Source organism: Ranitomeya variabilis, chromosome 3 (genome assembly GCF_051348905.1).
Source record: "Ranitomeya variabilis isolate aRanVar5 chromosome 3, aRanVar5.hap1, whole genome shotgun sequence".
NCBI classification, from domain to species: Eukaryota; Metazoa; Chordata; class Amphibia; order Anura; family Dendrobatidae; genus Ranitomeya; species Ranitomeya variabilis.
This window is the reverse complement of record NC_135234.1, coordinates 73,995,823-74,020,277: the sequence shown is the minus strand read 5'-3', so window position 1 is coordinate 74,020,277 and position 24,455 is coordinate 73,995,823. Positions and strand designations below refer to the sequence as shown.

The 24,455-nt window shown below is 44.8% G+C and overlaps 1 protein-coding gene and 1 long non-coding RNA gene across 6 annotated transcripts in view; one reads left to right on the top strand and one right to left on the bottom strand.

Annotated features, from left to right (window-relative positions):
* LOC143815194 (uncharacterized) overlaps positions 1-14,078 on the bottom strand; it is a 39,000-nt gene extending 24,922 nt beyond the window's left edge. The window contains exon 1 of the long non-coding RNA XR_013223697.1: positions 13,949-14,078. This is a non-coding gene — a long non-coding RNA (uncharacterized LOC143815194). The remainder of the gene's footprint in view (positions 1-13,948) is intronic.
* LOC143815193 (ankyrin repeat and SOCS box protein 9-like) overlaps positions 1-24,455 on the top strand; it is a 74,982-nt gene that overhangs the window by 25,394 nt on the left and 25,133 nt on the right. For 2 of the 5 annotated variants that reach the window (XM_077294172.1, XM_077294171.1), the window contains exons 2-3: positions 15,253-15,332; positions 20,442-20,549. In XM_077294172.1, the coding sequence (XP_077150287.1) occupies positions 15,253-15,332; positions 20,442-20,549 (188 nt within the window). Of the gene's footprint in view, positions 1-14,055; positions 14,167-15,252; positions 15,333-20,441; positions 20,550-24,455 lie in introns of those variants that run through there. The other 3 variants (XM_077294173.1, XM_077294175.1, XM_077294174.1) reach the window with 3 other exon arrangements.

The window sequence follows — 24,455 nt, the reverse complement described above, 5'->3', positions numbered from 1 at the left end:
GGCTGTGCTGGGTGCGGTGGCTGTGCTGGGTGCAGCGGCTGTGCGTGGCTGTGGGCGGCTGTGCGTGGCTGTGCTGGGTGCGGCGGCTGTGCTGGGTGCGGCGGCTGTGCTGGGTGCGGTGGCTGTGCGTGGCTGTAGGCGGCTGTGCTCGGTGCGGCGGCTGTGCTGGGTGCGGCGGCTGTGTGTGGCTGTGCTGGGTGCGGTGGCTGTGGGTGGCTGTGCGTGGCTGTGCTGGGTGCGGCGGCTGTGGACGGCTGTGCTAGGTGTGGCGGCTGTGCTGGGTGCGGCGGCTGTGCGTGGCTGTGCTGGGTGCGGCGGCTGTGGGTGGCTGTGCTGGCTGTGGACGGCTGTGCTGGGTGCGGTGGCTGTGCTGGGTGCAGCGGCTGTGCGTGGCTGTAGGTGGCTGTGGATGGCTGTGCATGGCTGTGGGCGGCTGTGCTGGGTGCGGTGGCTGTGCTGGGTGCAGCGGCTGTGCGTGGCTGTGGGCGGCTGTGCGTGGCTGTGCTGGGTGCGGCGGCTGTGCTGGGTGCGGCGGCTGTGCGTGGCTGTAGGCGGCTGTGGGCAGCTGTGCGTGGCTGTGGGCGGCTGTGCTGGGTGCAGCGGCTGTAGGCGGCTGTGCGTGGCTGTGCTGGGTGCGGCGGCTGTGCTGGGTGCGGCGGCTGTGCGTGGCTGTAGGCGGCTGTACGTGGCTGTGGGCGGCTGTGCTCGGTGCGGCGGCTATGCTGGGTGCGGCGGCTGTGCTCGGTGCGGCGGCTGTGCTGGGTGCAGCGGCTGTGCTCGGTGCGGTGGCTGTGCTGGGTGCGGTGGCTGTGCGTGGCTGTGCTGGGTGCGGTGGCTGTGGTGGGTGCGGTGGCTGTGGGTGGCTGTGCTGGGTGCGGCGGCTGTGGACGGCTGTGCTGGGTGCGGTGGCTGTGCTGGGTGCGTCGGCTGTGGACAGCTGTGCTGGGTGCGGTGGCTGTGCTGGGTGCGTCGGCTGTGGATGGCTGTGCTGGGTGCGGTGGCTGTGCTGGGTGCGGCGGCTGTGCTGGGTGCGGTGGCTGTGCGTGGCTGTCCTGGGTGCTGTGGCTGTGGTGGGTGCGGCGGCTGTGGGTGGCTGTGCTGGGTGCGGCGGCTGTGGATGGCTGTGCTGGGTGCGGTGGCTGTGCTGGGTGCGTCAGCTGTGGATGGCTGTGCTGGGTGCGGTGGCTGTGCTGGGTGCGTCGGCTGTGGACGGCTGTGCTGGGTGCGGCGGCTGTCGCCACCTGATTCATTTCCGCCGCCATTTTCTTGGTCCTGCTCCCGGAATCGGCGCCTGCGCAGTCCGTGCTTTCCGGCGCCATTTTCTTGAAGACACACTGCAATGTGTCTTCAAGAAAATGGCGTCGGAAAGCGCGGATTGCGCAGGCGCCGATTCTGGGAGCAGGACCAAGAAAATGGCGGCGGAAATGAATCAGGTGGCGTAAGTAACAAATAGCTGTGGCATGAAGTGCCACAGCCTCATGGCACAGCAATTTGTTACTTGCGCTGCCTCATTCATTTCCGGCGCCATTTTCTGTGTCCTCCTGGTGCCGGAATCGGCGCCTGCGCAGTCCGCGCTTTCCGGCGCCATTTTCTTGAAGACACACTGCAATGTGTCTTCAAGAAAATGGCGCCGGAAAGCGCGGTCTGCGCAGGCGCCGATTCTGGGAGCAGGGGGACATTCATGGCCCGGAATCGCGTCGGTGGAACGGGACAGGTAAGTATACTCACCCTCCGCCTCCTGGCTCGTTCTTGTTTCTCCGTTGGAGATCGCGGTGTGCGTTCAGCGCTTACGCATACCGCGATCTCCTGGGAGCGTCGCTCTGTGGGGTCCAGACTGCGCCGGCGCTTGCACAGTCTATAAAGGCTTCGGACAGAGTGACGCTCCCAGCGTTATATTATAGATAACTTAATTTATTGATACCTGTGGTTTGATTTCTGTGCCTGCATTAGAAATGCATTTACTTAAAAAATTGTTGTGTTCCAATACTTATTTCATCCGCTGTATGTGTGTGTATATACACTGCTCAAAAAACTAAAGGGAATACTAAAATCCCACATCCTAGATATCAACAAATTAAATATTCCAGTTGCAAATCTTTATTCATTACATAGTGGAATGTGTTGAGAACAATAAAACCTAAAAATGATCAACATAAATTACAACTAATATCCCACGGAGGTCTGGAGTTGGAATTATGCTCAAAATCAAAGTGGAAAATGAAGTTACAGGCTGATCCAACTTCAGTGGAAATGCCTCAAGACAAGGAAATGATGCTCAGTAGTGTGTGTGGCCTCCACATGCCTGTATGAACTCCCTACAATGCCTGGGCATGCTCCTGTGGAAGCGGCAGATGGTCTCCTGAGGGATCTCCTCCCAGACCTGGACTAAAGCATCCGCCAACTCCTGGATAGTCAGTGGTGCAACATGACATTGGTGGATGGTGCGAGACATGATGTCCCAGATGTGTTCAATCGGATTCAGGTCTGGAGAACGGGCGGGCCAGTCCATAGCTTCAATGCGTTCATTTTGCAGGAACTGCCGACACACTCCAGCCACATGAGGTCTGGCAATGTCCTGCATTAGGAGGAACCCAGGACCAACCGCACCAGCATATGGTCTCACAAGGGGTCTGAGGATCTCATCTCGGTACCTAATGTCAGTCAGGCTACCTCTGGCAAGCACATAGAGGGCTGTGCGGCCCTCCAAAGAAATGCCACCCCACACCATTACTGACCCACTGCTAAACTGGCCATGCTGAAGGATGTTGCAGACAGCAGATCACTCTCCATGGCGTGTCCAGGCTCTGTCACGTATGTCACATGTGCTCAGTGTGAACCTGCTTTCATCTGTGAAGAGCACAGGGCACCAGTGGCGAATTTGTCAATCCTGGTGTTCTGTGGCAAATGCCAAGCGTCCTGCACAGTGTTGGGCTGCGAGCACAACCCCCATCTGTGGATATCGGGCACTCAGACCATCCTCATGGAGTCGGTTTCTAACCGTTTGTGCAGACACATGCCCATTTGTGGCCTGATGGAGGTCATTTTGCAGGGCTCTGGCAGTGCTCTTCCTGTTCCTTTTTGCACAAAGGTGGAGGTAGCGGTCCTGCTGCTGGGTTATTGCCCTCCTGCGGCCCCCTCCACATCTCCTGGTGTACTGGCCTACTGTATCTCCTGGTAGCGCCTCCAGCCTCTGGACACTACGCTGACAGACACAGCAAACCTTCTTGCCACAACTCGCATTGATGTGCCATCCTGGATGAGCTGCGCTCCCTGAGCCACTTGTGTGGGTTGTAGAGTCCGTCTCATGCTACCATGAGTGTGAAAGCACAACCAACATTCAAAAATGACCAAAACATCAGCCAGAAAGCATTGGTACTGAGTTCTGGTCTGTGGTCCCCACCTCACCTTCAGAACCACTCCTTCATTGAGTGTGTCTTGATAATTGCCAATAATTTCCATCTGTTGTCTATTCCATTTGCACAACAGCATGTGAAATTGATTTGCAAACAGTGTTGCTTCCTAAGTGGATAGTTTGATTTCACAGAAGTTTGATTTACTTGGAGTTATATTCTGTTGTTTAAGTGTTCCTTTTATTTTTTAGAGCAGTGTATATATCCCCTTAAAGGGAAACTGTCACCCCGTTATTTTGATATGAGGTAAAAATATGGTTCAATAGTGCCTGAGCTCTGCTTTACATTAGTATTTTTCATATCCCCCGATTTCCCACCTTTGCAGAGAAAATACCTTAGTAATCTCTCCATTTTGGTCTGTCAATCACCCCGGTCAGTCCGATGGGCGGGGCCTATTCGCCGATTCTCCCCATCTCCGGCTTTGCTAAACTAATCTTCTTTCCTTTCTTTGGCGTCAGTTTCTGCGGTTGCGCATTGAATTAGCGTCTCGCGCGTGCGCAGTATGCTTTGACCAACTGTGGGCAAAGCATGAAATCATTATTGCGCATGCGCCGGCTTTTGACCCTATGCTCTGCGCCCCGGAAGCTTAGAAAGACTTCTGGGGCAAAGAACGTCAAGGAAAATGATATCATGCTTTGCCCACAGTTGGTCAAAGCATACTGCGCACGCTCTAGAGGCTAATGCAATGCGCAACTGCAAAAAATGAACGCGATCTGTGCTATTCACAGATCAAGTTACGGGGGGAGAGACAGTGATTAGGCCCCGCCCATCGGACCGGACCAGGGTGATTTACAGATGAAAACGGAGAGATTACTATGGTATTTTCTCTGCAAAGGTGGGGAATCGAGGGATATGAAAGATACTAATGTAAAGCAGAGCTCAGGCCCTATTGAGCCATATTTTTATCTCATATCGAAAAACGAGGTGACAGGTTCCCTTTAATGACTTCCAATAAGTCTTTTTACTGACTTGTGATATAAGAGATTAGCCTCCACATACAGGAGACAATCCAGCAGCGATTGGTTGTACATTATACCTGACAAACTTGCTGCATTAGCCATGATCAGTGTTGGCACCGTCCATATCTGTTTAACCCCTTAGATGCTGCTGTCAAAAGGGACTACATCATATAAATGGTTAACAGAGTGTGGAGCTTCCTATTTAACCCCATCGGCACCCTGAGATCATGATTGTGTGGTCCTGATGTTTGCCTTGCCAATTCATGACCAAATAACGGTCTACAGCGACCTGTTCAGAAGTTAGTGACTTTTAGGTGGTAAAATACACATTTTCATTTCTGTCATGCCTCTCTGCATTCATTCCTGAAAATCACCTGAAGGGTTAATAAACTACCTGACAACAGTTTTCAATATGTCAAGGGATGCTTTTTCTAAAAATAGTATCACTTTTGGGGGGTTTCCAATATATAGGACCCCCAGAGTCACTTCAAACCTGGATAGGTCCCTAAAAACTAAATTTTGTAAATTTCTTTGAAAAAATGAAAAATTGCTGCTACATTTTTAAAACCTCCTAAAATGCAAACAAAATAAAATAACATTTTACAAATGGTGCTGATGTAAAGCAGACATGTGGGAAATGTTATTTTTTAATGTTTTTCTGTTGTATGATTGGAGCGCCCACTAGGGCCTAGGGGATACTCGGTACCGGGTTCAGTGGTTGTTAAAAGGGTAGTCACGGTGGCAGCAACCCGGTCCGTGGCCCTGAGTATCTAAGTTAAAGGAAAGGTCTTTAAAGGGGTTGTTTTGAATAAAGAATGTTTGTGACGCCACCTGTGGTGCTCGGCCAGGGATGGACGATGCTGCTCAAAGGTGTCCTCTGGGGATGATGGTATTGCAGAAGAGGTGGTATAGTTCCCCACAGGTAGAAATTAGTCCCCAGGGCTCCCAGTGTAGTTGGTAAGGGTTATAGATGGTGAAGTGCAGCAAAGAATTAGAGGACACAAGGTTACAGTCTCTTTACCTTTTACTGGTAGAATGCAGCCACAGTCCAGGGAACGAATCACAGGTGATGGGGAGGTCCGGCCAGCCTGGAAACGATTGAGAATCCCCCTAGCCAGGTGGGGTTGGAAGCCTTCCTTACTGCGCTGTGTTGTAGGTCCTTGCTGCCTAAGGCTTCACACAAGGTCCTCACTTTCTCTCTGTCCTATTAATAGGACAATATCCGTATGGCAGGCAACTCGAGCCTTATCACAGGTGTCCCTACTTGTGGTGACTTCAGGTTCTATATGCTCCTGTGCCTTCGGATGTAATGGTGGACAGGCGACTTGAAATCTCCTGCCCTCCGGTTTCTGCTCTGGGGCATATAGTTATCCCCACAACCTCGGAATTCCAGCTTCCGGTTTCTTGCGCTGATTCTGGAGTGAGCCCTCTCGCAGCTCCACTCCTAGTATCTTTCCTCTCCTTTACTTCTTCTCCCCTCACAGTCTCTCACAGACTGCTCTGTCAGGAGCTGCAGAACCATGTGTCTGCACGGCTCCAACTCTCCTCTAAAACTGACTACCTAACTCCTACTCCAGCCAGAATATATAGGGAAGCCACCTACAAACTGGATCAGAGCTCTCCTTCTGGAGTCAGAATAGTGTTGTCTGTAGGTGTCACCTGTTAAAGGGATCTTCCTTGCTTCCAGGCATGGCATCACCCTCCCCGTGAGGAAGGCAATACCACTGTAACAACTGGCTTCCTGGGGTGCTGCATAACTATCTGGATTAAAGGAATAATCATTCAAAATTTGAAAATTGCACTTTTTTTTACATTTTTGTCAAATGTTTTGTATTTATTTATAAAAAAAATCAAACATATCAACCTAAATTTACCGTTGTCATAAATTATAATGTGCCACGAAAAAACATTCTCGAAATCACTGGGATTTGTTGAAGCATTCCAGAGGTATTACTACCTAAAGGGACACTGGTCAGATTTTTCAAAAATTGGCCCGCCACTAAGAAGATGTACAGTATACATACATACAGTAAATATATGTATGTGTGTGTACATAATGCTTAACATACTGAAACAATTACATGCATGTCTAAAGTAAATAGTTGATCACTAAAATAACTCCGCAGCCCAGACCATACAAACAGCTTCTTGCCATGTAATTAGAGCAATGTGCACCACACATACATAAAATATAGTCTCAACCGTCCACCAAAAATGTATATCCTGTCATACTTGAACATAACGGAGCTGAACTTTTTCTTACACATGAGAGCGGATCATTCAGTTCCCGGACAAGTCTGAACTGGTTACTCTACAATAAGCTGAAAGTAATGCAAATTCTTAAACACAAAAAAACATCAAGTTCTCGGTTTAAAATCACACCAATGAATGATATTATTTGCCGTATTATTACCAGTGTACACAGAAGAAATCTAATCGGTTAGGCATGTGAATTAATCCTTAGGAAATAGACTCTAGTGACCCAAGTGCGTCAATGGCTCCACGTTTACCCCCAAATGTGGTCCCACATCAGTGGTTTGTCCACCCAACCAACAACTACTCATGGTCCTCCAGTTCCAAGATATAGCAATCACTTCTGAGGCTGGTGGTACCTTTTCATCTTAGCATGCCTTCACCACCAGTGACTATACAAGCTCCTATGACCCCAAACATATTTAGGTAATTGCTGTGTAACCAGTGTATTAATTATGTAGCCTGGGAAACACAGATATAAGAGGGCCGCTGTGCAAGAAAAGTATGATAGCTTATCACAATGCATCTCTGCTTTGGAGGTGGTGGTGGTCCCTCTTACCTCTTCTGTCTGTGTGGCTACACAGTTTGCACCAATGATATGTCTCCTCCTGAGATAGGCCATTGTTGACTTTGTAATGGTTCCGAATACAGGACTTTTTACTTTCTGCCAGTCTTTGATTTAGGCCGGTTTCACACATTCACGTATCACGGTCTGAGTACGGCTCAGCCTCGGCTCTCTTGACCCAAACTCAACATCCACATGTGTTTAAATCGAGAGACCTGTGACCGATCCACATTTGTCAGTCTGTACTCGGATCAGGAACAGTGGATGTGTGAAACCAGCCTTACACTTAATGTAGTAGTGAAACATTATTTTTTTATAATCTGTTTATTTATTTTTTTTATCCTATTTTCTAAAATTCATTATGAGGGCTGCCCTCTTTTCTGGACTGCTGGTAACAGCATTTAGAGATATGTTTTATAGTAGCTTTATGGACATAGGACACAATATACTGGGAATGTACATTGACTTTTATAGGAGAGTGTTGTGGGCATGCTCTGTGATATGGACAGAGGTGATTGTGCAGGGAGGGGAAAAGGGTGGGCTGCAACCTTCACCTATTGTGAATAATGGATTGTGTTATCTATGTATAGGCATTATCGTCATTGTAATCTGCCATATGATGGTCATAAGATGATAGGAAGTGATCTCAATAAACAGGAAGTGTCAGCCTATTATGAGGCTCATTAGCCAGAGTGAAAAATGCAAGTTATCAGTTGTTTTTTTTTTTATAATACAACAAATAAATATTTTTTTTTGAAAAATATGTTTAGCATAAAAAAGAAAAATCAATTTTAATAGTACGTCAGAGTGTGTATGTCTGAGATGTTTAGATTTTGATCCTTACTGTGAACTGGGATTGGTGACAAATTTCTGTACAGCAAAATAAGTGTTCATGTGCGCCAAATGAAGTAGTTAAAAAGGTGAACATATTACAAGATGTGAGACAGATGTTCATAAAATAAAATAAGACAGATGTTCATAAGACACATGGACGCTAGATATTTTCCTCTTATTCTAAACTCTCAAAATAGAACAATTTGCTCTATACAAGAACAAAGGAGGTCCTATCGGGATAATGAAACGATTCTTACCATCAAAACCAATCTCTATAAGCAACTATTGCTATTACACCATTACATCCTATGGATACAACAATAGATGATAATGGGTATTATACCTACCGATAATTCGGTTTCCAGGAGTCCATCCTGACAGCACTCTGGAGGACGTCCTCCTCCTCCTCCTTGCAGGGACAGGAAACAACACGAGAGGTTAAAAAGTCCCACTCCGCCCCCTTTCCTTTAGTGTTTTGACAAGTACCACACCATGGATAGATACCATTTGAATTTTATTAACCAAATCATATTTACAGCATATGACATAGTATACATAGGGGGGGAAGTAACGGTGCTGTCAGGATGGACTCCTGGAAACCGAATTATCGGTAGGTATAATACCCATTTTCCAGGACGTCCCCCTGACAGCACTCTGGAGAATACCAAAGAAATCTCCTTTAGGGTGGGACAACTGCCTGGAGAACCTTTCTCCCAAATGACATTTGTTGTGTTGCTAACACATCTAGTTTGTAGTGTTTACAGAATGTGTTCACGCTGGCCCAGGTTGCGGCTTTACAGATTTGCTCTAATGATGCCCCTGCCCATTCCGCCCATGATGCTGAAATGGCCCGAGTGGAATGGGCTTTTATTCCCACAGGACAATCTACCCCTTCTGACGCATAGGCTTTTGAGATTACTGTAGTGATCCATCTAGCTATAGATGTTTTGGATGCTTTTTTACCCCTATTTTTACCTCCAAAAAGGATAAATAGATTGGGATCTTTCCTCCAAGTACTAGTGGCCTCTAAATAGTCTAGTACTGCCTGTCTTACATCAAGAGAATGTAAAGATTGTTCTTTTGTATTAGAGGGTTTATTGCAAAAGGAGGGTAGAATTATTTCCTGGTTTCTATTTTGTACAGAAGCTACCTTGGGAATAAATGATGGATCTAGTTTTAAGATTATATGATCCTCACGAATCTGGAGGTACGGATCCCTAATTGACAGGGCTTGTATCTCCCCTACTCTTTTGGCCGTTGTAATTGCTACCAAAAATGCTGTTTTCCAAGTTCGTATTGCAATGGGCATGTCACTTTTAAGGGTAAAAGGATCTTTACATAGGGCTCTGAGCACTAAATTTAAATCCCAAGTGGGAGTTAATTGTCTAAACGTGGGACGTAATCTCTGGATGGCTTTTACGAATCTAATTATCCAAGGATGAGAGGCCAACGGATAATCCAGGAATGTGCTAAGAGCCGAAATCTGCACCTTAAGGGTACTAGGCCTCAGCCCCATATTGAATCCAGATTGGAGAAAATCCAGAACTCTGGGAACATCCGGGTTTTCCGATATCACGGTCGACCTGCCACCTTTCATACAGAATTTCTTCCAAATTTTGCAGTAAATAGCTGACGCTACTGGCTTACGACTAGCTTGGATTGTTGAGATGACTTCATCAGATAGCCCCCTTGATTTCAAGATGTCCCTCTCAGGATCCATGCTGAAAGGTGTAATCGTTCCGGGTTTTGATGTAACACGGGCCCTTGATGAACGATGTCCTTCCATAGGGGAAGTCTGATTGGACTGTCTGTTGTCATGGCTCCTAACAACGGAAACCAGCTCCTTCTCGGCCAGAATGGCACAACCATCAGCACTGTTGCCTGCTCTTCCTGAATCTTCCTGAGTACTCTCGGAATGAGTGCTATTGGAGGAAATGCATAAGAGAGTGGTTCGACCCATGTTTGACTCAAGGCGTCGACTGCTTCCGACATGTCCGTAGGGTTGAGGGAATAGAATCTGGCCACCTTCGAATTTTTTCTTGTAGCGAATAAGTCTATCCTGGGAGTCCCCCAATGATGACATAATCTTTGAAAGATTTCTTGATTTAATTCCCATTCTGTCGGACAGATTTCTTTTCTGCTCAAATAATCGGCCAGGACGTTTTGAGATCCCTCTAAGTGGACTGCTATGATTGACAGGACTGTGTTCTCTGCCCAAAAAAATATTCTTCGTGCCAACTCTTGAAGTGGTTTGTGTCTGGGACCTCCCTGATGTCTTATGAAGGATACCGCTGTCATGTTGTCTGTTAGGATTTTCACATGTTTGTTCTTCAAGCGAGAGTGGTTTCTTCTTAGAGCTTCCCAAATAGCGTAAAGCTCTCTGTAGTTTGAAGATCTTTGACTGATATCTTCTGGCCACCTGCCCTGAATGAATGATCCTTCTAGATGGGCTCCCCAACCCCACTGACTGGCGTCTGTAGTGATCACCACACAAGGGTTCAAGGTCCATGGAACACCCACTCTTAGGTTGCTGTATTGAGTCCACCAGTGCAATGACTTTTTTACTGCTCTTGACAGACGGATTACTTTGTCCAGCGATGACTGACGTCGATCCCATGTCGAGAGAACCTGATCCTGTAACAATCTTGAGTGAGCCTGTGCCCACCTTACGCAAGTAATACAGGCCGTCATCTTCCCTAAGATCTTCATGGCCGATCTTATAGTAATCCAATGTTTTAGGAATTCCATGATTAACGTTCTCATTGCCACCTGCTTTTCTCTTGGCAAAAAGGATTGTCTTGAGGTGGCATCTAGAAGAACTCCCAGAAACACCTTCCAAGATTCGGGCTTTATGTGTGATTTCTTCTGATTTACAACCCAACCTAGATATTCTAGGACTGAAATGGCTCGATCCCTGTGTAGGATTAAGATGTTTTTTGTTCTGGCTACCAGCAGAAAATCGTCCAAATAAGGAATTATTGTAATTCCCTCGTTTCTTAAGTATGCCACCACCTCTGCTACCAGTTTTGTAATTATTCTTGGTGCTGAGGCCAGGCCGAACGGGAGACACTGAAATTGTAGGTGGCAGGTTTGGTCCGGAATCTTTACAGAAAACCTCAGAAGCTCCTGAGATGTTGCATGGATTGGAACCTGATGATACGCGCTTTTTAGGTCGAGCGTACACATTACCGCATCTTCGTCTATGAGGTGGACAGTTGTTTTTATTGATTCCATTCTGAATCTTTTGTATCTTACATAGACGTTCAAGGGTTTTAGGTTTATTATTGTGCGAGTTTCTCCCGATGGCTTTGGAATTGAAAATAGTGAAGAGTAGTGACCTCTGGCTATTTCTGTTTTGGGAACCCGCACTATAACTTGAGACCTGAACAACTTCATAAGGTCTAAGAACATTGGTGAATTTTTTGCCACACTGGTGGGTGGAATACACCTCTGTGGTGCTGGGGATACGAGCTCTATCTTGTATCCTTCTGAAATTATTTTGAGGACATAGGCATTTTTTGTAATCTTTTTCCAGTTGTTCAGGAAAAGACTGAGTCTGCCCCCTATACCTATGGCGTCATTGTCTCCTAGATCTAGGGCTTGATCCAAACAGGGAATTCCTTCCCCTTCGGTTCTGAGAGTATGCTCCTCTATAGGTACCCCTGTTGGATCTCCACTGTTCTCTATAGTCATGCTGCTTGCCTCTATAGGAACTTCGAGGTGGGGGTCTTTTCCGAAATGGCTGAAACTTTTTCGGTTTTTCCTCTGGAAAACCTTTTTTATTGTCTGAAGCGGATTCTAAAATATCATCTAACGCCTGTCCAAATACTTTGGATCCTGAAAAGGGAATAGCACATAATTTATTTTTAGATGCATTATCCCCTGACCATGATTTAAGCCATATAGCTCTACGAGTCGCATTGGATAATGAGCTATTCCAGGCCGCAAATCTCACGGATTCTGCTGACGTGTCAGCCATAAAGGCTGTGGCAGACTTTATGATGGGTAAGGAAGAAATTATATCGGCCCGCGGGGTTTTATTCACCAAATGTTCCTCTAACTGCCCCATCCACAAATACATTGATCTAGCTACTGACGTGGCTGCAATGTTAGCCTTTATCAGTGCTGCCGACGTTTCCCAGGAACGGCGCAACAGAATATCTGCTTTGCGGTCCATAGCGTCTCTAAGACTAGATGAGTCCTCAAATGGAATAGCCGTTTTTTTAGTAACCTTGGCTATGGGTACGTCAACTTTCGGAATTTCCTCCCATGACTTGATATCCTCCGGATCAAATGGTAGACGACTTTTAAACTCCCGAGACACTATCAGTCTACGTTCCGCATCCTTCCATTCTTGCAATATCATCTGTTTCAGGTGATCGCTTACAGAGAATACCGTCTGTCTTTGTGACGTAAGCCCTCCAAACATCAAATCTTGTCTGGACTTCGGCCGCGGCTCCTCTTTCATCTGCATTGTATTCCTCACAGCTTGTACTAAATCTTCTGTCTCTTCCACGGGAAATAGAAACTTTCTTCCTTGATCCTGTTCCTCCAATGGTAATTCTCCGTCTTCTTGATCCGAACCTCCACCGTCTGATTCTTCCTTAGATGAAGCCTCCACATCGTCCTGGTCCAGGTCCATCCGTGGTCTTTTGCGACCCCGACCTGGGCTGGAGGGGTACCGTTGTGTCATAGTAGCTAATGAATTCTGTACCTCTTCCCGAATTAAAGATCTCATTTCAGATAATAATAACGGTTGCTCTTCTCTTACAACTCTAGAGATGCAGGACCCGCACAACTCCTTTTTATGTGCTTCTGGTAACTTTGCATTACATATGGAGCATCGTCTGGACTTTGTCAGTGCCTTGCCTGACTTTTTTGCCACTGGCAGGGATGTCTGTTGAGTCTCCTTATCCTAAGTATAAGAGTGAGTGTATCTTAGTGACTTAGGAATAAGAGTGGAAGGTAATATGCGCTATGCGCACTTACCCCAGCCTCCTCACTCCTGGGATCCATATCCTCTGTTTAAATATAAATATACCATATAAATAGAACATCTCCTGCCAGATATACATACAGGGATTTAGCAGCACTGCTGCACTTACCCCTTGTCTCTGGCATTGAAGACCTCCTTTCCGGCTCGTGCCTGTGAATGTGCGTCCCGGTTCACTGTAGCGCTTGCTGAGTAGAACGCTGGACGCCCATTCCCATCTCCGGCGCCTTTTTATCGATGTTTCAGCGTTCCACACTGTGGAACGCATGTTCTGCCGCCGAATCCGCCGGAAATGACGCCGCTGACGTCACCGGAAGTGACGATATACACTTACTTCCACGTTCCACGCAGTGGAACGCACGCTGAAGCCGGGAGGTTCTGCCGTCCCTGCATGCTCGTATGAGAGCATGCGGACCTATGCGCCTTTCCACCTTCCTGGCGCCGGCGCCTCTTGTTCCTCCTGGCGCCCGAGCCGAGAGCCTCCCCCTGGGAGGAAGCGGCTCACCCAGGAGCGCGTCCGCTCGACTGGTCTCTGGGCACAGGGACTCCCAACCGGGAAGTATGTGCCCTGGGCTATCGACGAGGGGGAAGGATATTGGACCAGCCGCACGATCCCCCTGAGCCCTCCGGTCCGGTAAGCTTGCTTCTCTCGTGTGTCCCTCCATGCAGGGACAGGAAAAACACTAAAGGAAAGGGGGCGGAGTGGGACCTTTTAACCTCTCGTGTTGTTTCCTGTCCCTGCAAGGAGGAGGAGGACGTCCTCCAGAGTGCTGTCAGGGGGACGTCCTGGAAAATGCAATAATCCACAAATTTATGTCTCTAAAACCATGAGAGCTTAAAGGGAACCCGTCACCTTGGAAAACGCGATCTAGCTGTAGATATAGGTCAATCTGCAGGTAGATAGCATTACGACGATGCTGTATGGCTGACTTACTAGAAGTGCAGCTACTGGGAAAAAATGAACTTATTTTCTAATGGGAGCCTTCAGCTTTCAGTCATTGGGATGTGCGTGAAGCGTCTACAGGCACCACTCACTATTCTGTTACCGGCAGTTATAAGCACATCACAGCACTTTGATTGACAGTTGGCCGTGCACAGATGTCCGCAGAGCCGGTGAGGAGACAGTTGTCATCATGAAAGCAAGCATAAAGGGTAGGTAGGAACCGAGACCTATAAGCAGTGAACTGCAGCTCCAGAGATTTGGTTTAGATCTCATTCAGGTTTACGTTTTTCACGTATGTGTTCTATCAGTGTTTTTCACAGCGAGAACATGTATCTATTGTAGTCTATGTGACTGTTCACATGGCCATGTGTTTTTGTAAACTGAGTGATCTGCAAGAAATCACTGCGAAATGTCCTTTTTTGATCCAAGTCATGAATGTAAATTATCCATACTGGTCTAAGGGTCTGTGAAAATCATGTACAGTGAGCACACAGATGGCAAAAGTCCATGTGCTGTCAATATATTGGCACCCTTGAAATTGTTTCAGAAAATGAAGTATTTCTCCCAGAAAATTATAGCAATATTTTGCTATACACATGTTTATTAATGACAATTATTTGTTTCCCAGACTACAAAAAAGCACACAGTGGTCCTGAAAAATTTTTTCTTTGACCTATGAAAGGCATTGAGATGGCTGATGCCAATTATTTACTTCCCAGACTACTATAAAACTCACACCACTTTAGGAAAATGATTTATCTGGCCTGTAAATGGCAACGAGCTGGCTGATGACAATTATTTATTTCTTAGACTACTAGAAAACACAAATTGATTTATAAAAATTATTTATTTGGCCTAGAAATAGCAATAAGATTGTTGATGACAAATATTTGTTTCCCAGACTACTAAAAAGCACACAGTGGTCCTGAAAATTATTTCTTTGACTTATGAAAGGCATTGAGATGGCTGATGCCAATTATTTAATTCCCAGACTACGATAAAACTCACACCACTTTAGGAAAATGTTTTATTTGGCCTAGAAATGGCCAAAACAGAAATCTGCAGCTGGTTATGTACGATGATACATGGAGGCAGCAGAAGCCAAATGAAGTAACATTTTAATAAGGACCTGTAGGATAACGATTACCATCCAAAAATGTAAACATTTAATAAAAAAAGAATATTAAAGGTGTCAGTGTCCTAAGCTCCTCAGGCTGTTTATTGTTATATTTACTAATAACATTAAATATTTTGTGATGTGATATATATTATAACACTTCTTTTTTTCTTTGCAGACTTTGTGTCTGATTGGTCTTTGTTACATGAAGCATCAATTCATGGACGACAAGGAACATTAAACAAATTAATTAACCAGGTAATACAATAATTGTCATTAATGTGGAACTATCTACTGGAACCCTACAAATCACAACAGAAAAAGGCCTTTTTATGTTTCCCTAGACTCAGCACCACTTGAATACAGTCTCTGGTGCTACGGCTGTTGCAGTTTGGCTAAAGAATATAGTTCTCTGACGTAGGCTGCTGCCCTTTCTTCTCACAATCTCTAAGGGTCTCAGTGTTCAGATCCTCACAGATCATATAATTCTGTTATATCTTAGAGATATTCCATAATTAACTGATGACAGTGATTTTCGAAGAACATGAAAGCACCCTTACCTTTTCTATATTGATCACTGAGCCTGATAATAGGCTGACACTTAGCATTCTGCAGATATCGCTTTCAGTAGTCTCATCATCATCACAAGCAGAATTACACTGAAAGTTAGCACTAGTATATATAGAAAACACAGGATTCGCCATTTACAATAGGTGATGGTCACAGCTCCCCTAATCCTACTCCTTGCACAATGACCTCCCACAAGCCACAGATCATGCTTTCAACAATCTGAAATGGTCAGTGAATCTCCATGGATATTGGCCCCCTCCCAGACTAAAAACATCAGCTTTCAGCCGCCCCAGAAAAGGCTCATCAATAAGATCCATAATTCTGGCGCTTAGCATTCACTCTTCCCACTTTCCCTAGTGCATTGTCAAGGGGGTAATCGTAGTGAGGTTGATGTCTGCTTTGTAATGTCAGCTGACATCAAGCCCAGCAGTTAGTAATGGAGAGGTGTTTCTAGTCATAATGTAAATAAAAAACACCCTGAATAAAGTCCTTTAAGTGAAATAAAGACACTGACAATTTTATATTAATAAAAAAAAAGCAAATTCATACTCACCTTGATGCCTAATCCACTGAGGCCCATGACCCCTGTAAAAGAGTTAAAAAAATAAACAACCATATTCCTCACCTCTCTGACGAGAATATAATCCATTTGCTGCCACATCACAGCAGAGGTGACGGGAGATCCCCTGCTGGGATATGTGTGCCGAGGAGCACAAGATAGTATAAAAAGGGAAATCTGGCCATGGGAGCATGGAGCCACGGGCCTCATGTGGTAGCCCAGATTGCCCTCATTATAATCAGCCTATGATGGGTAATGAAACATTTCGAAACTACTTGTCTAACAATTTGATGAGTTTTACATAGTAATAATCCCATTCCTAATGACAACATTGAAAAATGTTCCCTATGTGCCTAAAAAGTGGGAATCACCCACAAGTAACATCATTTTGGAAACTAGACCCCTTAGGGAACTTATCTAGATGTGTATTGAGCACCTTGAACCTCCAGGTGCTTCACAGAACTTTATATTGTTGAGCTATGAAAATTAAAAAATCAAATTTTTCCCCCAAAAAAATATTTTTAGCTCCAAATTTTATATTTTCATAAGGGTAACATGAGAAAATGGACCCCAAAATCTGTTGTGTAATTTCTCCTGACTTCACTGATACCCCATATGTGGTCGAAAACTACTTTTGAGGCACAGTGCAAAGCTCAGAAGGGAAGGAGCGCCAAATTACAGGGCAGATTTTGCTGCACTGGTTTGAGGGTACCATGTCACATTGGCAGAGCCCCTGAGGTGCCTAGAGGTACAGTGATTATATTGATACCACAGGTGTGTCACAGAATTGCATACCACTGGTCAGTGAAGAAAAAATAATTTACATTTTTACCACCAAGATTGTGTGTTAGCCACAAGTTTTACATTTTCACTCTGGGAAATGGGTAAAAATGGCACCAAAATGTTCCCCACAATTTCTTCTGAATGTAGAAATACCCCATATGTGGATGTACAGTACTGCTTAGCCACACGGTGAGACTCGGGGGAAGGGGGGTCAATGGAGTGCTATTTGCCTTCTGGAGCACAGATTTTCATAAAATAGTTTGGATATAAAGAGCCCTTAAGTGCTAGAAACGCAGAATCCCCCTTCAAGTGACCCCATTTTAGAAATTGCACTCCTCGGAAAGTTTATCTACAGGTGTAGTGACGATTTTGACTCCATGGGTATTTTCCAGAAGCAAGGAGTAGTGGATGTTGTTGAGAGAAAATTGTAAACTGCCATTGTAGTGACCAGTACGCTGGTGAGGAGGCATTTTGCTTTTCCAGAGCCTTTGTGCTACTAGTAACATGGAAGCCCGCTACATTTCTGTTAACAGATGATGGACCTGAATGGGGACTTGCTTTGTTTGTGAATTGAGTTGAAGCTTTTATATTTTACATAACATTTAGGATCACATTTATCCAGCGCTCTACGCTGAGCACTTACAATCTTATAGTGACGTGACAGATCAAACTCTGGATGAATCCATTCACTATAATGAGGCAACAGAGTTATTGTGGACTCCATATGGCCTCTGTTCAGCGTTATCCTTCTTGCCAGAAGTGCATAATGCTGTGGTCAACCGCACTTTTATATTTGCCTAAAAAGATGGACACCACCAGATCACAGGCCATATGGGTCCACAGTGCCTCCATCTGCTTCATTATAGGGAATCTTCCGCCAGGGGTTCCGATTGAATCATGTATTTGAGATATTTAGATGGAAAGTCCGATGTAAGCGCTCAACGTAGAGGGCAGGATAAATATGTGCCAAGGCTTACTGCGATCTTTGGGAGGCAGAATGAAAAATCAACAGCATTTGAAGAATTGGTTTTATTTATTTTTTACGCCGTTCCTCATGCAGTATAAGGTATATGGCGACTTTATTTTCGGGTCGGTGTGATTACAGCAATATCAGATTTATATTGGGTTTTTATGTTTGTCAGCTGTCACACACTAAAAGATACTTTTTATTGCAAAAACTAATTTTTGCATTGCCATATTTTGGGAGCTATAATTTTTCCATATTTCGGCAGACAGAGTCATGTTATGGATTGCTTTTGCTGGATGAGTTGACGTTTTTATTGGTACCATTTTTGGGCACATGACTTTTTTGATTGCTTTCTATTTTGTTTTTTGGGAGATAGAATAAACTAAAACCAGCAATTTAGAAAGTGTTTTCTTTTTATATACAGTTCTGCGTCTGATAAAACTGGTAAAGCAGCTTTATTCTTCAGGTCCGTACCATTACAGCAATACCCCATTTATAACTTTTTTCTATTTTTTGCCTCTTTTACACAATAAAAAATATTTTATAGAAAAAATTATTTTTGTATCGCTTTATTCTAAGAGGTATAACTTTTTTATTTTTCTGCTGATGGAGCTTTGTCATAGCTTGTTTTTTTCTGGACAAGATGACGTTTTCAGTGGTACATTGTTTATTTACCGGTATATTCATCTTTTTTTATCACGTTTTATTCTACTTTTTGTTTGGTCATCTTTTTTTTTTTTTTGTTTTGGTAATTTTTTTTGCCTGTTTTTTTATTTATTTTTTTAGTGTTCACTGAAGGGGTTAACTCGTGGGACAGTTTTATATAGCAGGTCGTTCTGGACGTGGTGATACCAAATATGTGTACTTTTTTGTTTATTTGTTTTTTGCTTTTTTTCTTAAATAAATACATTTACTTATTGGAATTATATTTTTTCTTTTTTATTTGGTGATTTTTTTCAATATATTTTTATATTTTTACACTTTTTTATATTTTTTTAAACTTTCTTGCATTATCCCAGGATGGGACATCACTGTATTGTGACAGATCACTGATCTGATACTCTGCAATGCTTTTGCACTGCAAAGCATCAGATCAGCATCTGAAAGGGAGGGAAGGAGGCGTCTCAGCTGCTGCTCTGAGCAGGAACTGAGAAGTGACCTTCACTGAAGGACCCCATAGCCATCTTGCGACCGGGGTCTCCATGGAGACCATCAAGACAATGCGATCGCTTCCTGATGGAAGCATGCAGGGAGCCCCTCCTCGATGTTGCTCTAACTATTGACAACGGCATCAGAGGGGTTAAATGCCTGTGAATGGTGCTAGCACCGATTGTGGGTGCTGCTGCAGGGTGTCAACTTTCAACCGAGGCCGCACGATCACTGCTCCCTCAGCGCCGTACAGGGCATGTCGTGAAGGGGTTGCGGATAACCTCTCAATTTTGAAAGGTAGCATAAGTCTGGGTTTTGAAAAAAGAGAATGGACAGCACCTCCAAAAAATCATGCATTGATCTAATGCGGCAAAAATGTATATAGCCGAACATGAGGTTTTAGTCTAACATTCTGATCAGACTGTATGAAGCCACTGCCATGTCACGGCAAACCTCTAAGTGGGTCTTAACTTTTATTGCCTTAAAAGAGCGGCATTGTGTGCTAACCACCGTCACAGCGACAATGCACCAGCAGGGCAGGTGGCCAGGTGCCTCATAGCACCCATGGTGCAAGACTGAGTCCCCATGACTCCTGACCGCACTGCCCCACAAGCACAAAACAACAGCAACAATGGCCGCCACACCTTCCTCAAGTTCTCAAATGAGAGCAAAAATAAGCTGGACCCCTTTGCCGACTCTGGCTACTTAAAATCACCTGTGCCAAATGGGAGGAGTGCTGGTCCGTCCAAGAAGAGGGACAGACCATGCAATACGCTGAAGAAAGAGAATGGACAGCACCTCCAAAATCATACATTGATCTAATGCCGCCAGGTAAAAATATATATAATTGAACATGAGGTTCTTAGTTTAACATTCTGATCAAACTTTATGAAGCCCTCTGCCATGTCACGGTGAACCTTTCTGAACTAGGTCCTAACGTTTATTGCCTTAAAGGAGCGTCGTCGTACGGTAATACTGCCGCAATGACAATGCACCAGCAGGGCTGGGTTCACACTTGCATTTTGACATTACATTTTTCTGTTCTATTTTAGGAACAAGCAAACCGAATTTATGCCCAAAATGGGTGTGCTATAATACTAGTGCAAACTGAAGCAGAGGGGATCACTGATTCCGTCTATATCAGTAATGTGACAGATCCTTTATGGGTATGATTTCTGTTTGTTTCTAAATTGGAACAGAAAAACATAATGTTAAAACACAAGTGTGAACCCTGCTGTTCCTCTTCAATTTAAAGATTCTCTACCAGTTGATGCCACATTGTCAGATTAGGAATTGAGTATAGTAACACTTCATATTGTTATTACTTTCTTTTTCTAAGGGATACAGCGTAAATCTGATCACAGCAGATCACGTGACCCCACTTCATGAAGCTTGCCTTGGGGGTCATCCTGGCTGTGCTACACTCCTGCTTAAACATGGAGCTAAGGTATACATCATTTATCCAAAACGTGGTCTTTTATAACATTTAAAATGAAAGGTACAGTAGGTACATGACATTCTTGTAAATTTCCAGCGATCACTGCTGACTTTCCATCTATATGCAGTTCTTCAGCACTGCACTGTCATTGGAAGTCACATACTATTTTTCGGTTGCAGATAATGAACTGTTCATATACTGTACGCTCCACTGCTATATACAGTTAGGTCCATATATATTTGGACAGAGACGACATTTTTCTAATTTTGGTTGTAGACATTACCACAATGAATTTTAAACAAAACATTTCAGATGCAGTTGAAGTTCAGACTTTCACCTTTCATTTGAGGGTGTCCACATTAAAATTGGATGAAGGGTTTAGGAGTTTCAGCTCCTTAACATGTGCCACCCTGTTTTTAAAGGGACCAAAAGTAATTGGACAGATTCAATAATTTTTATTTTTAGTACTTGGTTGAAAACCCTTTGTTGGCAATGACTGCCTGAAGTCTTGAACTCATGGACATCACCAGACGCTGTGTTTCCTCCTTTTTGATGCTCTGCCAGGCCTTCACTGCGGTGGTTTTCAGTTGTTGTTTGTTTGTGGGCCTTTCTGTCTGAAGTTTAGTCTTTAACAAGTGAAATGCTGCTCAATTGGGTTGAGATCAGGTGACTGACTTGGCCATTCAAGAATATTCCACTTCTTTGCTTTAATAGACTCCTGGGTTGCTTTGGCTTCATGTTTTGGGTCATTGTCCATCTGTAGTATGAAACGACGACCAATCAGTAGTGTTGAGCGATACCGTCCGATACTTGAAAGTATCGGTATCGGAAAGTATCGGCCGATACCGGCAAAGTATCGGATCTAATCCGATACCGATACCCGATACCAATACAAGTCAATGGGACTCAAGTATCGGACGGTATCCCTGATGGTTCCCAGGGTCTGAAGGAGAGGAAACTCTCCTTCAGGCCCTGGGAACCATATTAATGTGTAAAATAAAGAATTAAAATAAAAAATATTGCTATACTCACCTCTCTGACGCAGCCTGGACCTCACCGAGGGAACCGGCAGCGTTGTTTGCTTAAAATGCGCGCTTTTCCTTCCTTCCGTGACGTCAAGGCTTCTGATTGGTCGCGTGCCGCCCATGTGGCCGCGACGCGATCAATCACAGCAAGCCGTGACGTAATTTTCAGGTCCTTCTAGGCATTCAGTATTTTAAAATTACGTTCCGGCTTTGTGATTGGTCGCGTCGCGGTCACATGGGCGACGCGACCAATCACAAGCCGTGACGTCACGGGAGGCAGGAGACGCGCGCATTTTAAAATGCGCGCATGTCCAGCCTCCCGTGACGTCACGGCTTGTGATTGGTCGCGTCGCCCATGTGGCCGCGACACAACCAATCACAGCAAGCCGTGACGTAATTTCAGGTCCTTCAGGATTTTAAAATTACGTTCTGGCTTGTGATTGGTCGCGTCGTGGTCACATGGGCGACGCGACCAATCACAAGCCGTGACGTCACGGGAGGCTGGACATGCGCGCATTTTAAAATGCGCGCGTCTCCTGCCTCCCGTGACGTCACGGCTTGTGATTGGTCGCGTCGCCCATGTGACCGCGACGCGACCAATCACAAAGCCGGGACGTAATTTTAAAATACTGAATGCCTAGAAGGACCTGAAATTACGTCACGGCTTGCTGTGATTGGTCGCGTCGTGGCCACATGGGCGGCACGCGACCAATCAGAAGCCGTGACGTCACGGAAGGAAGGAAAAGCGCGCATTTTAAGCAAACAACGCTGCCGGTTCCCTCGGTGAGGTCCAGGCTGCGTCGGAGAGGTGAGTATAGCAATATTTTTTATTTTAATTCTTTCTTTTACACATTAATGTTGTTTCGATACCGATACCCGATACCACAAAAGTATCGGATCTCGGTATCGGAATTCTGATACCCGCAAGTATCGGCCGATACCCGATACTTGCGGTATCGGAATGCTCAACACTACCAATCAGTTTTGCTGCATTTGGCTGGATCTGAGCACACAGTATGGCTCTCAATACCTCAGAATTCATTCGGCTGCTTCTGTCCTGTGTCACATCATCAATAAACACTAGTGACCCAGTGCCACTGGCAGCCATGCAGGCCCAAGCCATCACACTGCCTCCGCCGTGTTTTACAGATGATGTGGTATGCTCTGCATCATGAGCTGTACCACGCCTTCGCCATACTTTTCTCTTTCCATCATTCTGGTAGAGGTTGATCTTGGTTTCATCTGTGCAAAGAATGTTCTTCCAGAACTGTGCTGGCTTTTTTAGATGTTTTTTAGCAAAGTCCAGTCTAGCCTTTTTATTCTTGATGTTTATGAGTGGCTTGCACCGTGCAGTGAACCCTCTGTATTTACTTTCATGCAGTCTTCTCTTTATGATAGATTTGGATATTGATACGCCGACTTCCGGGAGAGTGTTGGTCACTTAGTTGGCTGTTGTGAAGGGGTTTCTCTTCACCATGGAGAGTATTCTGCGATCATCCACCACTGTTGTCTTCCGTGGGCGCCCAGGTCTTTTTGCATTGATGAGTTCACCAGTGCTTTCTTTCTTTCTCAGGATGTACCAAACTGTAGATTTTGCCATTCCTAATATTGTAGCAATTTCTCGGATGTTTTTTTTCTGTTTTCGCAGCTTAAGGATGGCTTGTTTCACCTTCATGGAGAGCTCCTTTGACCGCATGTTTACTTCACAGCAAAACCTTCCAAATGCAAGCACCACACCTCAAATCAACTCCAGGCCTTTTATCTGCTTAATTGAGAATGACATAATGAAGGGATTGCCCACACCTGTCCATGAAATAGCCTTGGAGTCAATTGTCCAATTACTTTTGGTCCCTTTAAAAACAGGGTGGCACATATTAAGGAGCTGAAACTCCTAAACCCTTCATCCAATTTTAATGTGGATTCCATCAAATGAAAGCTGAGAGTCTGAACTTCAACTGCATCTGAATTGTTTTGTTTAAAATTCATTGTGGTAATGTCTATAACCAAAATTAGAAAAATGTTGTTTCTGTCCAAATATATATGGACCTAACTGTAGGTAAAAAAATCCCTTTTTTGACATTTTGCCCCATGCACAAAAAGGCTGGGTTTAACGACCAATATTAATTTCATCGAGAGCTGTTTGAAGCCCACTCAATGACAGCTGTCAGGGGACGATTGGAAGGCCTGCATATATTTAGTTTGTTGTCCCAGTTCGCTAATTTTTATCTTGAGAGTTTAGCCAGCTTTGCATTAAAAATGACCACTTACTAGATTTTTTTTAATTAAATTGACCTACAATTATTGCTGCCCCATTAATTCTCTTTTTCTTCTGCACCCCTCCATTCCAAACCCATGCCCTCTGGCAATTAAGGTACAAATTTTCCCTTCAACCAACTGGACGTATACTACTGTGGGTGCAACCAGGTTTGGATTGGTTAATGTCAGATGAAAAAGAAAACACCTAGAGAGTTCTGTGGTAAATTCCCAGTTAGTTGAAAAGAATATTTTCAGCATTATTACTGGGGGCATAACTGTAGAATGGAGGGCTGCAGTAGAAAAAAGAAAACAGTTCCAGAATATGTGGAGCAGCGGCAAATGGAGGAGTGCTCAATTTAAATTTAAAAAATCGAGTGAAAGGTCCCCTTTAAATTGAAAAAATAAATAGGTAAATTTTAAAGAGGTCACTTAATATGATTTACTTTATGTGACACTTTCTGACTGTAGGTACAGCAAAGTATGTGTTTCGCCTAATGGTGGCTCACATGGGTTTGTGAACCCACTGTGCCACAGGACTGGGCTTGCCTACGAAGGGGCATAGCTAAGCAGCTACCAGGTGTTCACTGGAGCTCATTACAGTGGAGACAGACTGGGCTGCAGGTAGCCACCAGGT